The sequence below is a fragment of the Ornithorhynchus anatinus genome, chromosome 3, assembly GCF_004115215.2.
Source record: "Ornithorhynchus anatinus isolate Pmale09 chromosome 3, mOrnAna1.pri.v4, whole genome shotgun sequence".
Classification (NCBI taxonomy): domain Eukaryota; kingdom Metazoa; phylum Chordata; class Mammalia; order Monotremata; family Ornithorhynchidae; genus Ornithorhynchus; species Ornithorhynchus anatinus.
The window spans coordinates 73,269,451-73,286,769 of NC_041730.1; the positions used below are offsets into that span (position 1 = coordinate 73,269,451).

General features: G+C 43.6%; 1 protein-coding gene across 3 annotated transcripts in view; it reads right to left on the bottom strand.

The window, feature by feature from the left end:
- The window catches only part of CPLX4 (complexin 4), a 33,506-nt gene extending 21,326 nt beyond the window's left edge, over positions 1-12,180 (bottom strand). For 2 of the 3 annotated variants that reach the window (XR_484966.3, XR_484965.3), the window contains exon 1: positions 1,559-1,688. Coding sequence is in view for 1 of the 3 variants with exons in the window: in XM_001511601.5 (XP_001511651.1) it covers positions 2,728-2,815; positions 11,999-12,165 (255 nt within the window). In the remaining 2 variants the exon portion in view is untranslated. Of the gene's footprint in view, positions 1-1,558; positions 1,689-2,727; positions 2,816-11,998 lie in introns of those variants that run through there. The other variant, XM_001511601.5, reaches the window with a different exon arrangement.
- Between the last annotated feature and the right edge of the window lie 5,139 nt (positions 12,181-17,319).

The following is a 17,319-nucleotide window of genomic DNA, read 5'->3' on the forward strand; positions in this document are numbered from 1 at the left end:
ACTTAATAAACATGATCGATCGATTAAATGATTGTTTTAGTTACTCCCTGAATCCACTGAATGCATTTGAAAAAGCTGATGCTTCTTTCAGTCCTACCCAAAAGTTACATAATAATAATGTTGGTATTTGTTAAGCACCTACTATGTGCAGAGCACTGTTCTAAGTGCTGGGGTAGACACAGGGTAATTGGGTTGTCCCACGTGAGGCTCACAGTTAATCCCCATTTTACAGATGAGGTAACTGAGGCACTTGCCCACAGTCACACAGCTGACATCTCTCCCTATAATGGACTATTCTAGAACCCCACACCTGACCCTGGCTCTCTGAGTACCTCAAGAAGGATGTCAGTTGGTCTCTCCCTCACTAGTTGAGTTTTTCTCCTTAGTTGTGGTTTGGGAGAGTAAGGTCCTCTCTGTCCCCTGCATTCGTCTGTCTGGATTCTGTGAAGGTGGCCTTTTGGGGGTTCTGAAGAAAATGGGCATACTGGTAGTCTTTGATCCCATAAGCCTTTGGTCTCATATCCTGTAGAAGTAATCAAGGCTCCACTGGGGCCTTTTATCAAAGTGAGGATGTTCAGAAGATGTGAAGTTGGATGCTCCATTCAAAGAAAAACTAGAGGAGCCAGCATAGCCTAGTGGAAGGTGCATGGTGTGGGAGTCAGAGGGCCTGGGTTCTAATCCCGGCTCCACCATTTGTCTGCTGTGACCTTGGGCAAGTCATTTAACTGCTCTATGCCTCAGTTACCCCATCTGTAAAAAATGAGGATTAAGATTGTGAGCCCCATGTAGGACAAGGACTATGTCCGACCTAATTAGCCTTTATCTATCCCAGGGCACAGTACAGTGCCTGGCACATAGTAAGCACTTAACAAATACCATTAAAAAATACTTAAAGGATTCTGACTGGGTCTGTAAGGAGTTTCAGTTTCCTATTATTACCACCGGTAAAACCCCTAGTTGCTTGGGATAGCATTCTAGATGCTGCTGAACAGAGCAAATTCAAGGACACTGGCCCTGCTCATTTACAAAAGCTTGCAGTCAAGGTCAGGCAGCACTGGTGCAGACTGATATAGAAACAGCCCTCAGGCAATTATGCAAGTTTTGATTAACAGAATAAATTAACTCAATGACTAAATGAATAACATATTAGCATTAGGCATCTCCAAAGAGATAAGATGGATATTGCTGGGTGCAGAGGATCAAGAGAGTCATGAGAGTGCATCATTATTGCGCTGGACTCTGAGCTCTTTAACATGGCTAAGATCAATCTCTTAAGTCACAGCACTACAATGACATCCAAGAGCATTCAGTGAAAGCTCTTCTACCAGTGTGGAGGAACCAGAGAAAAAATTATAATTCCTCCACACAGTTCTCAAACACTCGGAACTCACAGATGTTTCTTTCAATATACAGGGAGAGAAAATGGAGGGCAGCCATACTAGAATCACACAATTACTCTCCACCAAATATACAGGCTTTGATAAACGCACCGACTAGCATTAATGCACAAGCAAACTTCCTGAGAGACAAAGACATGATTCTGAGCGTGTATACTTACATGTCAGCATGTGGAGAAGACTATCCAGAAAGGCTGCCAGAGCTATGACTCAGCGGACTGGGAGGAAGAGGGAGAGAGGGAGAGAAAGGGAGAGAGCTGGAGCGGAGAGGGGGGAGGAGAAGGAATGGGAAAGGGGGAGGGAAGGAAAGGGAAAGGGGGAGGGAAGGAAAGGGAAAGGGGGGAGAGAAGGAGAAAGAAAGGGGGAGAGGCTGGGGAGAGGGATAAAGAGAGGGAGAGAAGGAGAAAGGTAGAGAGGTAGAGAAGGAGATGATGGGCAGAGAGAGAAAGGGAGAGAGGGAGAGAAGGAGAGGATGGGGAGAGGGAGAGAAGGAGAAAAGCAAAGAGGGAGAGAAGGAGAGAATGGGGAGAAGGGAAAGGGATAGAGGGAGAGAAAGAGAAAGGCAGAAAAGGAGATAAAGAAGGGGGAAGAGAAGGAGAGGGAGAAGAGAAAGAAAGGAGGGAAGGAGGAAGGGAGGGAGGGAGAGAGAGAGAGAAAAAGGAAGGCAAAAAGATAGTTCCCGTTCCAGAATTTAAAGGGTCTGCCCAGCTGGATGACTGGTTCTCACCCTCAGAAGATTCTGGGAAATGTAGTTCCCAGGCAGTAGTTGCTCACATGAAGTACTTTAAATTATTCAGTCCTTTTAAACTCACTTCTGCCTTAATTAGAAGTCTAACCTACACAACTGGGCTCTGCCAATTGGGCGGAGATGAGGTTGAGGAAAAGCACAAGAGGGGAAGTCCAAAACTGACAAGTTAGATCAGAATGTAAAATATCACAATATTACTGATATGACATTCAGCTCAGGGTCACGCTCTCAGTGGGTGCACAATAACCAATAATGTTTGAACAAGAGTGCAGTTGGATTTCTTAGAAAAAATAACACACTATTCAGTGACTGAACCAGCTGAGTGAGCATCCAGACTACTAAACATGTGAGAAGAAGATGTCTACATGGACAACGGTTGCAACCTGAGCCTGCTTTTCTATCAGTCCTGAGGGACTGGATCAGAATTTGATTGCTTTTCTGGGGTGTTGATCTTGTGGGCACCGTTTCCCATTTTTCCTTTGTTAAAAACCAGAACAACATGTCTCAGATCCTTCTGTCCCCAAGCCTTGTTATTTGCGTGGGGCCTCTTCACCCCCAGTCATGTCGTGTTGCAGTGCTTACCTTTGGGAGTCTGTATTTCTCTCTGAGGTGGACCCGGAGGCAGGCCCGCTCTGCCTTTCTGTGGGCAAATGCGGCATCTCTCTCCATCCTGAAAGTGAAAAAGCAGCATCAAACCTAGGGCTGGGGGAGATTCCAGAAGGATGTGGAGATAAGGACAGTTGGGAAGGGGAAATCCGTTGAGGATATCGCAGCTGCTGCACTGTGAGTCCATGGCTACTCTGCAAGGGGTGATGAGAGTAGAGTGGGGTCTTCTTTCCAGGGCCAAGATTCCTGCAGCCCCTCCCCACCATCCATACCTCCCATCACCACAGGGATCGCATCTACTAACACTAAGGAACTACTCCAAATGCTCAGTACAGTGCTCTGCAGCATATAAGGGCTTAACCCATACTTTTGATTAATTGATTGATCTTGGTGCTTTTTTGAAAAATGCCCATTTCCATTTATTACAGCTGTTTTACTGTGTAGGGCAAAGGGTTGCCCGGGGATAATGAGAGATTTGGCTCTATTGGAATGACAGGACTGTATCCAAGACAGCATTAGAAAGCATGATTAATTAATTTGAAGTGAATTATCTGTACATGGGGAAGGAAGAGATTAAGGATCATTTTAGTGACCACAGATGTGATAGGAGAGCAGCAAAAGAAAGCAAAAACAGAGTCCATGAGCTACTTCCACCTTGTTTTTTGGCTAGAGTGTTAACATATTTTGAAAAAGATTAAGAAAAATAACTTCTAACCGTTCAGTTTGTGCTTCTCACCTTCACGACATCAATAAAATCCACTCTTACCCCTCCAACCAAACTGCTACCACATTAATACAGAAATTAATACAGAATACTGAAAGGAGGTTGATGCAATCATCTAGGAGGGATAGCATGAGTGATTTCAATTCATTAGGCATTACCAAGATTACTGCATCGGCCTCCTTTCTGGCCTCTCAACCTCTTGCCTCTCCTCACTCCAGTCCGTACTTCACTTTGCTTCCAGGATATCTTTCTACAGAAATGTTCAGGACTTGGCACCCCACTCCTCAAAAATCTTCAGTGATTGTCTATCCACCTCTGTATTAAGCAAAAACTCCTCACCATTGGCTTTAAAGCACTCCATCACCTCCTCCCCTCCTACCTCACCAAAGAACCAGGGCTTGGGAGTCAGGGGTCATGGGTTTGAATCCCGGCTCTGCCACTTGTCAGCTGTGTGACTGTGGGCAAGTCACTTAACTTCTCTGTGCCTCAGTTACCTCATCTGTAAAATGGGGATTAACATGAGCCTCACGTGGGACAACCTGATTACCCTGTATCTACCCCAGCGCTTAGAACAGTGCTCTGCACATAGTAAGCGCTTAACAAATATCAACATTATTTATTATTTATTTACTTGTCTCTTTCTACAACCCAGCTGGCACACTTCACTTCTCTGGTGCTAACCTTCTTACTGTGCTTCGATCTTGCCTGTCTCGCTGCCAACCCCTGACTTACATCTTACCTCTGGCCTGGAACACCTTCCCTCCTCAAATCTGCCAGACAATTACTATTCCTTCCCCCTACCCCTTTCAAAGCCTTACTGAAGGCACCTCTCCTCCAAGAGAGCTTCCCAGACTAAGCCCCCCTTTTTCCTCATCTCCCACTCCCTTCTGCATCACCCTGATTTATTCCCTTTGCTCTTCCCTCCCCTCTCCCTGCCCCACAGCACTTAAATTTATATCTGTAATTTTATTTATTTATACTGATGTCTGCTTATTTGTAATGATGTCTGCCTCTGCTCCCCTAGACTGTGAACTCGTTGTAGGCAGGGATTGTCACTCTTTATTGCTGTATTACACTTTCCCAAGCGCTTAGTACAGTGTTCTGCACACAGTAAGTGCTTAATAAATACAATTGAATGAATGAATGAATGAGTGCTTGAGATTTTTCCTATTATAATTATTTTGACAGCATTACAGGAATGTGAAAAACTGAAATAGCCAACATATTTTCATCATATTCTTTCAAATCTTCTACTTGAGTTTTAATTTGATCCGTGTCCTGAGGCCTCCAAAAGTGGAAAAATATCTTGGCCTGGACCAAAATTCTTATTATTCCTAACCAATTTAGGTTAACTCTAAAACTTTCCTTTACAAAATGATAAAATCGTTACCACTTTTCAAGTTGCTTAACGTTTCCTTTAATTTTTCTTAATGAAAAACATCAGCACCAGTGTTTGTTGAACACCTACTGTTTTCCAAGCACTGCTTGAAAGAATACAGTGAAAGTCAAAAAGCACATTCCCTGCCCTTGAGAAGTTTATAAACTAATAGGTGAGACATAATAACACAACCTTATTAATGTTATTATATAACATAATAGCGTAATAGGTGAGACAAATAGGTGAGAGTTCTCCTATTCAAAGTTGACACTATCCATGAATGTGTCTGCAAGAGAGAATGTCTTGCATATTTGCTCAATCTGTTCATGAAGATATAGTCAAGCGTATTTTCTAGCTAATTGTCATTCAAGAGTATTCTCAAGAACAAGTGACTTGCTAAGAGGGGAAATTATGTTCTACTGACAGTAGAACATGGACCTGAGTTGATGTCCAGTAACTGTAGTAATTTGTATAGCATTGTCTAGTGGAGAGAGCACAGGCCTGGGAATCAGAGGACATGGGTTCTAATCCCAACCTCTCTACTTGTCTGCTGTGTGACTTTTTCCTTTTTTCTTTTTTTTCTGAATGACATTTGTTACACATTTAATATGTGCCAGGCACTGTACTAAACACTGGGTAGACACAGATATCAGACTGGACCACATTGGGCTCACAGTCTTAATCCCCATTTTACAGATGAGATAACTGAGGCACAGAGAAGTGAAATGACTTGCTCAAGGTCATACAGCAGACAAGTGGCAGAGCAGGGATTAGAAACCAGGTCCTCCGACTCCCAGGCGGTTGTTCTTTCCTATAGCCCTTGCTGTTTGTTATGACCTTGGGCAAGTAACTTCTCTAAGCCTCAGTTTCCTCATCTGTAAAATGGGGATTAAATTTTCCTCCTTCTGATTTAGACTGTGTATCTATCCCAGCACTTAGTACAGTGCTTGGCACATAGTAAGTATTTAACAAATAGCATAAAAAAATCCTCACTCTTTCATTCAGTACCCCGGGGGCAAATATTGCAGGATAGCTGATAGGGAGAATGTTTTGAAATTTGTAGTCAAAGAACAAACTAGCTCTGAAATCTCAACAGCAGGAGAAGCCTTCAGCCATTGGTAAGCCATTGTTAATAATAGTGGTATTTATTTATATGCAAAGCACTGTGCTAAGTACTGGGAGAAAAATACACAGGTGGAAATTAATTTCAGTCCCTGTCCCTCACAGGAGCTCACAATTATTAAGTATTTATTTGTTTATTCAATTCATTCAATCATATTTCATTCATTCAACAGTATTCACTGAGTGCTTACTATATGTAGAGCACTGTACTAAGCACTTGGGAAAGTAGAATACAACAACAAACAGACACATTCCCTGCCCACAACAAGCTTACAGTCTAAAGGGGTATTTATTGTATGATAGAGTGGTTGTCAGGGTTGAGAAGGTGGGGTCTTTCTCATTTTCTTGCGAAAACTAAAAGTAGAGCTAAAAACAAGAAATGAAAATTAAACAAAGAAAAAACAAAAAAATAAAAAGCTAAACCATTGTCTTCCACATAACCAGACAGACCAGAGCTCTGAAACAGCAGGGGCTTCAGAGCAGAGAGCAAGAGAGTGCAGCATCACCAGATGTCTATCTCTGGGTGGATTTGGAGAGCCTGATCCCAGCAATTAACACTGATGCAAAATCACCACCTCCCTTCATACCCAGAACCCCTTGAGTGCATGTTGTCACTGGGCAGAGGCAAGAGAGTCGGGGGAGAGAAAGGGAGAGAGAGAGAGAAAGAAAGACAAAGAGAGAGGAAAAAGAGAAAACGAGGGAGAGAGAGGAGAAACAGAAAGGAGGTAGGAGGAGGAGACAGAGGAACACGACCAGTAAAAAGAGTACAGGATTAGGAATCAGGAGTTCTAATCGTGGCTCTGCCACTTACCTGATGTGTGACCTTGGACAAGTCACTTAACTTCTCTGTATCTCAGCTTCCTTATCAGGAAGCAGCATGGTGTAGTGGATAAGACCTGGGAGTCAGAAGATCTTGGATTCTAATCCTGGCTCCACTACTTGTCTACTGTGTGGCCTTGGACAAGTCACTTCACTTCTCTGTGTTTGGTTACCTCATCCGTAAAATGGGGATTAATACCATGAGCCTCATGCGGACTTCCTCCCTCTAGACTGTAAGCATCATTGTGGGCAGGGATTGTCTCTCTTCAGTGCTGTATTGTACTTTCCAAGTGCTTAGTACACTGCTCTGCACACAATAATAACAATAATAATAATAATAATAATGGTGGTATTTGTTAAGTGCTTACTATATGCAAAGCACTGCTCTAAGTGCTGTGGGGATACAAGGTGATCAGGTTGTCCCACGTGGGGCTCACAGATTTGATCCCCATTTTACAGATGAGGTAACTGAGGCACCGAGAAGTGAAGTGACCTGCCCAAAGTCACACAGTGGGCAAGCAGCGGAGCCAGGATTAGAACCCATGACCTCTGACTCCCAAGCCCTGGCCTTTCCACTAACCACGCTGCTTCCATGAAAAGCAGCGAAAGACAATGAGCACTCAATAAATACATTTGAATGAGTGACAGGGATTGCATCCAACCTGATTTGCTCTTATTCACCTCAGCACTTAGTTTAGTGCCTGGAACATAGTAAGCACTTAACAAATACCACAATTATCATTATTATTATACCTCTTCTCCTTCCTCCTTAGTCTATGAGTCCCATGTAAAACAGGGATCGTGACTAATACGACAGGGATTATGACCAATCTAATTACATTGTATCTATCCCAGTGTTAGTACAGTGTTTGGTGCATAGTGAAGGCCTAATAAATACCAGAATTATTATTCCTGTAATTATTGGATAGAGAGATGAGAAAGAAGAGTGGGAGAGAGAGATATATAGAACAGATGCCACCACAGAGCAGGGAGACCCAGTCACCCAAGCCTTGTTGTCCCAATCTCTTGGCTTGCAAGAGCGGCTGCCCCATTTCCTTCCCCAGATTTACCATCCCTTCTCTTCCCACCATGCTCATTTTCCTGCAGCCCTAGTGGCAAGAGCCCGGGCTTGGGAATCAGATGACATGGGTTCTAATCCCAGCTCCACCACTTGTCTGCTGTATGACTTTGGGCAAATCACTTCACTTTCTCTGCCTCAGTTACCTCATCTCTAAAATGGGGATTAAGACTGTGAGTTGATTGCCTTGTATCTATCTACCCCAGTTCTTTGAATAGTGTTTGGTACCTAGTAAGTGCTTAAAAAAACCATGATAATGATAATAATGATTATAATTATTATTATTCTCCCACATGGCCAATCACATGCCAGGCTTTTCTCCAGCTACAGGCCAGAGTGGCAGGAAGGGGAGGAAGTTCATGGGACAGAGAGAGGAAGTGATGAAAGGGCTCTCTGAAATAAGGTGAAACCATTCAGTCTATAATAATGTTGGTATTTGTTAAGCGCTTACTACGTGCCAAGCACTGTTCTAAGCGCTGGCGTAGATACAGGGTAATCAGGTTGTCCCACGTGAGGCTCACAGTTAATCCCCATTTTACAGATGAGGGAACTGAGGCACAGAGAAGTTAAGTGATTTGCCCAAAGTCACACAGCTGACAAGTGGCAGAGCCAGTATTCGAACTCATGACCTCTGACTCCCAAGCTCGTGCTCTTTCCACTGGGCCACACTGTTTTCCCAGTCCTCAAGAACCTCCAGTGATTACTCATACACCTCCACATCAAAGAGAAACTCCTTAACATTGGCTTTAAAGCATTCAATCAGCTTGCCCCTTCCTATCTTATCTCACTGATTTCCTACTGCAATCTCTCCTGCTCACTTCACTCGTCCAGTGCCAACCTATTCACTATATCCCAATTTCATCTATCTCTCTGCCAACCCGTCACCCCTGTCCTGAAACTCCCTCCCCCTTTATATCCAACAGACGATCACTCTCCCCACCTTCAAAGCCTAATTTAAATTCCCATCTCTTCCAAGAGGCCTTCCCCAACTAAGGACTCATTTCCCCAAATCCCTCTCTTTCCTGTGTCACCCTTGCATTTGGAGTTATACCCTTTATTCACTCCAATCTCAGTCCCACAACACTTATGTCCATATCTGTCATTTATTTTAATGTTTCTTTCCCCATCTAGACTGTAAGCTCCTTGTGGGCAAGGACCATGTCTACCAACTGTTTTTTTTGGGGTTTTTTGCTTATTTGTTTGTTTTTTATGGTATTGGGTTAAGCGTTTAGTAAATCCTGGGAGAGGTATAGTAAATTAGTTTGGACACAGTCCATGTCCTACATGGGTCACACAGTCTCAATTCTCATTTTACAAATGAGGTAACTGAGGCACAGAGAATCATCCAGGGTCATCCAGGGTCACACAGCAAGAGAATGGTGGACCCAGGACTAGAAGCCAGGTCCTCTGACTCCCAGGCCCATTTTTCTATCCACTATGCTATGCTACTTCTCTGTAACTCTATAATTCTGTTATATCATATTCTTTCAACAATTTAATATAGTCCTCTACACACAGTAAATGCTCAATAAACATAACTGATTGATTGATCCTGTTTCCAGAAGCCATCCTTCATCTGGCTATCCAGTCTCACTCAGTGACTCCTCTCCTGGTGAGTATATATACTATAAATGATGCTGAACTTTCTGGCCAAGGAATTGTGATCATCACACAGTACTCTAGTGAGATTGACACTTGGAGTGAGTGAAGGGAGGCAGGGAGTGAAACTAAAAGCAGATACACATGGTAACAAAAAAGTACATCAAAAGAAACTGAATAAATGGGCAATGTAAACCACCACACTTTTTTATTGTATTTGTTAAGTGCTTACTCTGTATCAAGCACTGTTCTAAGTGCTGGGTAAATGTTAACCAGTCTCGATAGAGTCCCTGTCCTACATGGGGCTGAGAGTCTAAATTGGAGGGAGAAAAAGTATTGTAATCCCATTTTGCAGTTAGGGAAACTGAGGCACAGAGAAGTGAAATGACCTGCCCAAGGTCACACAAGGAGGCAAGTGGTGGAACTGGGATTAGAAAATGGGTCTGCTTCCCATTCTGCTTGCCATACCACACATCAGTGCTAAGGATGGCTGACAGATACTATGACCCGGGAGGTGGGGATAGGTTGGGGAATCTCTCTCAGAGAAGGTGGCTTTTGAGGCAAGCCGTATGGTGAACGGGGTGCACCTGCCAAATCCGGCACGCTGGGCTCGACAACCTTAGACAGCGAATCTCTGGAAAATGATGGGCTGAGGTGGAAATAATGAGCTCAACCCTGCCAGGAGTCCCAGGTTGGGCTGAGGTAGCCTGCTGGCTCTGGCTCCGAGAGAATGTGCCCTTCCAGTCCCTGGCTCTCGGCACAGAGGTCACCTGCATTGACTCTAGGCACAGAGAAAGCTGACTAGTGTTTCGCTTCCCCTGGAGCCACAAATGAATATCCCGGAACTTGCAAAAATGGTAGGGAGGATGAAGGCTTGACCCCAGCTCCAGCTGAGCCACCGACTTCCTGAGGAACTTCAGGTAAAACCCTCAGGCAGGCCCTCCCCTCCCAGCTCAAAACTAAATAAGACTAGAGCACCAGCCACCTAACCAGGTGCTTTTGTTGTTCTGTTTAGGGGAATGAAGTAGTTACTTACAGAGGGCCAAATGATAATAAAATAATAATAATATTTAAGTGCTTACTATGTTCCAGGCACTGCACTAAGCCCTGGGTACATACGAGTTAATCAAGTTGGACACAGTCCATATCCCCCTTTTTCAGGGGGACCAAACTTTCATTGCAGCTCTTTTGCTTCTAATTAGTCAAAAACCAGTGGGGGGATGCTCCTCCAGGGAATTTCTGTTTCCTTGGGATCCTTGCTTGCCAATGAGGATTATATGCTTTTCTACCAAAGGCCCAAAACATTTGATTGGAGGGGAGCACACTTGTCATAGACTGTAAGCTTGTTGTGGGCCAAGAATGTGTCTGGCAATTCTATAATATTGTACTCTCCCAAGGGCTTAGTACAGTGCTCTGTACACAGAAAGTGCTCAATAAATACCATGAATTGATTTCAATGATTCCCCCTCTCCAGATGGCTTATTGAGTTTATCAGCATCTCTAAATTGGCACATTCACTTTTCCTTTGACTACTTCCCCCTCCAACCAAGCAAAAAACAGGCCAAGCCATTCAAAAACAGCCACCACCCCCCCCCCCCCAGTCCCTCACCACCACACAATTAAGGTAGCTTACACTAAATACAGTCTACTCTCCGATTCTTGGGTGCCCCTGGCCCTTAACCTTTTCACAATAATCACCTTAGCCACAGGATTTAAACAACCATTATGTAATTGATCGTTAAGAAAATAGCTTCAGTGGTAAGTGGGTGATTTGGAAAAGCTTTTCTGAGGCAGCTCATACTGCACATATGAGTATGAGCAACTCTATAGGTTGGATCCTAAATATTTCAATTCTCAGTACAATATAAACTCATTGTTTAATTATATTTGCCTACACAGTAAAAGAAAAACTTCTGTAATTCAGATTAGATTTAGCTAGTACTAAGACATCAGCATTTGAGGACTCACTGAGAGCCCTTTGGGTCTCTGATTTGAAAAAGCAGGGTCTTTTCCTAATTTTTAAGGTTGTCTAATGTATCACAGGCACATTGTTATTATTTTCTTGAAAAATGTCGAGGTCTCGGAAGAAAACTTCACATTCTTCCACTGAGTTTTGCTGAGGACTAGGAGCATGCAAGGCAATGACCACTGTCCTTCAGCTCCTGTTGCCTCTCTGAATACCCTTCCCTGTTATATTCAGTCTTAAAAGCCCCCACTCCAAATCCCTGAAGTGCACTGTCCCCACTTCCATCCAAGCAGCAGCCCCTTGGGAGGTGGTGAAGGTGCTAGGAATTCCATCCCTAAAATGGAGAGGGAAGGGAGGTGGTGAAGCGTTTTTGCCCCATGTCACACCGGAAATGGTTCTTTTCTGGGTTGCACAGATGAAGAAAAACAACTTCCTGAAAAGAGAGGGGGACGATGCTTTTGGAAGTGGAGGAGAGAATTCCCTTCCCTCCCCAACCTGGGGGAAGGTGGGGATCCGAGAGTCAAGCTGCACTGAAAATGGAATGAAGTAGCACGTACTCACTTCTCCTCAACCACTTGCTTTTGATATTCCTCATATTCCTCTCTAGTCATTCCTGCTGCGGCAGCGGGGTCAGAGGCCCCTCCTTCTTCTTTACTTTCTTCAGAGCCACCGCCGAGTCCTAAATTCTTTACTTGGTTACTCAGCATGCTTTTCATTAAGAAAGACATTTTCTTCTTCTGAAAGAAAGTCAAAACCAAGACCCAGATCCCCCAAATCCTGAGGAGAGTCCCTTAGAGGCAGCAGGAACTGAGCCACAAAGAGCTTTCTACAGCCTCTCCGGCTCTTCAAGGGCACTCTGACAGAGAAAAATGGATGTCAAAATGGTTGCCGGTCATAATCTGGATTAAAGTGGTGAACTCCTTAGTGTACAGAGACAGATGGTTCAGATGACTTAAAAAAAAAATCATTAGAAGCAACTGACTACTTTCTCTGTTAATGCTCCACTAATTTCAAAGAGAAAGAGTCTATGGGGTCTAGTCTTTTAATTTAGTTTTATGCCACCCCCCCAAAATCTCAAACACAGCCTAGAACTTCATCAGGAAACTTTAAATGAAATAAATCATAATGAGCTGCAGCATGGCCTAGAGAAGGACCCGGGTTCTAATCCTGACTCTGCTAAAAGCCTGCTGTGTGAACTTGGGCAAGTCACTTAACTTCTCTGTGCCTCAGTTCCCTCATCTGTAATATATGGATTGATACTGTGAGCCCCATGTGGGACATGGACTGTATCCAACTTGATTAACTCGTACCTACCCAGGACTTAGTACAGTGCCTGGAACACAGTAAGTGCTTAACAAATACCACAGAAAAACCCAACAACAAAAAAATCAAAAGAATGGCATGGCGGAACTCCAGCTGCTGAATCTAGCATGACTTTGAAAACAACCTCAGTGAGACCTGGAAACCAGATTTCTTCATTATGCCAAAAGAATCCCTTTACTCCATCACCCTGTTTCATTGAACTCTGATGTCTTTGCAGATCACTTAATAGTTCTTTGGCTTTACCTTGTTAAACCTGGGCGTAATTTAATGGGGAACAAATTAAATCTCAGCCTCTGGCCTTGTAAATTAGCTTCAGAACTCTATTTTGGAGAAATGAGCTGTCGAGCTGTGGCAGAAAATTGTGAACTCCTCAAAGGCAGGGATCATGTCCACTAACTAGAAGCAGCATGGGGTAGTACATAGAGCAGGGGCCTAGGTGTCAAAATTGTGGGTTCCAATCCCAGCTCTGCCACTTGTCTGTGGTGGGATCTTAGGTAACACCACTTCTCTGGGCCTCAGTTACCTTATCTGTAAAATAGGGATCGAGACTGGGAGCCCCATTGGGACAGGGACTGTCTCTGACCCAATTAACCACCGCAGTGCTTAGTACAGTGCCTGGCGCTTAAGTAAGCACTTACCAAATACCACAATTATTAATATATTATTATTAACTGTATGGAATTCTCCACAGGGCTTAGTACAGTGCTCAACCCAGAGCAAGTGGTCCATTAAGGTTATTGATTGATTGGTTCAAGGCTAGCCTGACAGGGATTCTTATTCAGCTGGTAAGAAGCATAGAAGCAGAAAACACCAGAACCTTTTTTTTTTTTTTTTTAGAAGTTCTGGAAAACTCGTGATGCATTTTCTAAATGTTACGGTTGTGTGGAACTTGAACAAAATCTTGGCATTTTATTATGTAAGCAGTTCTCCAAGATGGTTTTTATCTTACTGGAATCAAGAGAGGAATCCAGTGTCATTAAGACCTTTATCTATATGAACACTTTGTTAAAGCAGTCCCAGAGAATTAAAGAAAGAGTAGGATATTCAGGAAATGGTGGATTATCACCAATTCATCATCAGCCTTTAACTTTTTTCAAATGGCAGATACATATTAAGAAAAAAATCATTTAGACACAAAGCAGATTTTGGCCTTCTAAACAGACACGTTCTTCCAAACCAAGGATGCCTCGATTAAACCACTTGTTCAAGTGTTGCAGGATTCCCTTAAACCTTGGCATCTTTGAAGACCAAGTCAAACTGCTAAAATGGGTATCTCAGGGATGCTGAGCACATACTGTAGGGTTGCTCAGAATTCAATCAGTCCCAGGTATTAGCTCTAGAGAGGAAACCCACCCATCACCCTTTGAGGTAATTAGCACAAGAGACTTGCTTGGGAGGAATGATTGACCCCCCCCCCTAAATCTATCCACCCCAAGTCTGGCCAGACCTGTAACTTGGCTGCAGGTACCTGTGGATCAGTTCACATAAACTGTGGGCATTACAAAGCCACAACAAAGTGGCCACCTAGGCATTCCTCTTCTACCACCTGCTCCTCCTCCCAAATGGGGCAGAGTCCCATCCTGCTTGACTGCCCTGTCTTACTCCCCTTAGCTCTCAGGCAGGAAGAGGAAGAAGAGGGGAGAAAAGTGGGAAGGAAAAAGACCTGAGCGGCCTTAGGGTGGGCTGTGGTGCCATGCTGGCCATGACCACCCTCCCAGGCATTTTGGTGATTGCTGTCTATTCATCTGTTCAATACAAGGGATGCTAGCCTAACGTCCGGGGTCTGGTAACTTGGGGATGAGCAAGTCTCCAATTGGCATCTTATTAAAATCCCGGTTGGCTCGAGATTTTTTGTGAGCCAAACCGGCTTAACCGATAGTCATCACGACTCATTTCATTGCTGAAATGACAAATGTGTGACCTAGAGGCCCCTTCACTGCCTTCACATGATTTTCTGGCTTCTTTCCCTTACTCTAGACTAAGCTCGTTGAAGGCAGGGAATATGTCTGTTATACTGTACTCTCCCCAGTGCTTAGCACAGAGCTCTGCACACAGAAAGCACTCAATAAATGCAATAGACTGACTTAAAGCCGTTACCACCATTTGTGGGTGGGTGAGGCTGTTTGTGATTCTGCCTCTCTAGCCTTTGTGGTGTCTGAACCTTTGCCCAATCAATCATCAATGGTATTTATTATTTATTGTGTGCAGAACACCATACTAAGCACTTGCGGGAGTAAAATACAGCAGAGTTGGTAGACGTGGTTTCTGCCCACAAGGGAAGGAATCTTTGTCCAAAGGAGCAGTCTCAAGTTGTAAGACAACTAGGATTCCCTGAGTCTCAGATTCAGCAGAGCCTTCCCTAAGTTTTCATTCAGAATGTTTTCTGATTGTCAAAAGGTTTTTTGAATATGTGATATTGTTCTCACAATGAGAGTCCTGAAAATTAAAAGGCAGTGGTGAGATTAAATGAATACAAAACTAGCACAGAAGTCCTTTGTTCTGTATTTTCTAAGATAGTCTTTCTACAAATCAAAACCCTGTTTTTGTACTATTCTTTTATTTATATACCAGTACACAAATATACCCCATTTCAGGACCACACCTGGAGAGTTTTCAGTACTCTATCAGTCTTGGCAACGGGAGGGAGATTCAAGAAGAGGTATACCCATTCCATTCCTAGCTTGGGCAGTGGCTAGCAAGTGGAAGATAACTGCTACAAGTCAAAACTCACCTGTGCTGAGCAGAATTGGCATGGGAGAGAGTCAAGGGCGGAGACTCAAGTTAACTGCACGGAAGAAGGCTATGGTAAGCCACTTCCATATTGTTACCAAGAAAACTCTATGGCTTCACTACTAGAACAATTGCAGATGGAGGTGGGGCTTTCTGGGAGAGGTATGTCCATGGCATCGCTATGGGTCAGAGACAACTCGAAAGCATAAGAAGCAAATATACCACTAAACTGTGCTTTTAGGCCTCGAGTCACCTTGTATTGATGTGTCCATGACAATTTATAGTTTTGTGCTTAAGTTTAGTCGGACACAAAACATGTCACTTGCGTGGCTTTGTGGGTCAGTCTACACAAGTTCTAATTTTTTTAATATTCTTACTCCCTTTAGTCTCTTTTTATGCTAGACTTAATGCACTTCAAACATTGCCAATGGTGGAAAATTTGTGCATATGTTCCAAGTGCTTGCTGTCCTAAATGTAAGCCCTTTTTGGAATTCCTCATTCTCTCCTGAATTAAAAACACAGAACACATTGAGCCTAATTAGATTTTTGAAGGAATTCACTGATTTGACCTAGTAGTATCATCTAACAGAAAGTCTTAAGATGATGCAAACTTATTTGAGTGTGTATATGCAGCTGAGGCTCAGCCCAGACTGCCTCACCATTTGCAGTGGCTGGACATTGACTGGGATGATTAAGATGCCAAAGGATTCATTCAATTGTATTTACTGAGCACTTACTGTGTGCAGAGCATTGTACTAAATGCTTGGGAGAGTACAACATGACAGCGAACATACAAAGTCCCTGCCCCAAATGAGCCAAATGGAGAACACTATAAGAATGGAGAAAAGGCATGGGTCACAATCGTGCCTACCCAGACCAATAGCCTACCTCTGAAAATTGCATCAGGATACTTAGAGGACTCTAGTGTTATCCCTTACATCTCAAGATTAATCAATGGTATTTACTGTTTACTGTGTACAGAGCACTGTTCTAAGCACTTGAGAGAGTATACTCTAACAGATTTGGTAGACAGGTTCCCTGCCCACAAGGGAAGCAGAACGGCCTAGTGGAAAGAGCACATCTGACTCTAAAAATCTGACTCTACCACTTACTTGCTGTATGACTTGGGCAAGTCACTTAGCTTCTCTGTGCTTCAGTTTCTTCAACTGTAAAATGGGAATGCAGTACCTGTTCTCCCTCCTACTTGAGCCCCATGTGGGACAGGGGCTGTATCTGACTTGTATTTACCCCAGTGCTTAGAACAGTGCTTGACATACAGTAAACACTTAATACAACAATAATGATAATGTGCCTGGGTTCTAAGTCCTGTCTCCATACTTGTCTGCTGTGTGACCTTGGGCAAGTCACTTAACTCCTCTGTGCCTGTTACTTCATCTGCAAAGTGGGGATTAAGACTATGAGCTTTATGTGAGTCAGGGACTGTGTCCAACCTTATTAACTATATGTCTACCCCAGCCCTTAGTACCGTGCCTGGCACATAGTAAGCACTGAAACACCATAAAAAAAACCGTAAAGGCGGCCACGTGACGTTGAAGGCTTATGTTCGTGGCTCAGTGGAAAGAGGCTGGGCTTCGGAGTCAGAGGTCATGGGTTCGACTTCCGCCTCTGCCACTTGGCAGCTGTGTGACTTTTGGGCAAGTCACTTCACTTCTCTGTGCCTCAGTTACCTCATCTGTAAAATGGGGATTAACTGTGAGCCTCACATGGGGCAACCTGATTACCCTGTATCTACCCCAGCGCTTAGAACAGTGCTCTGCACATAGTAAGCGCTTAACAAATACCAACATTATTATTATGTTCTTAAAAAT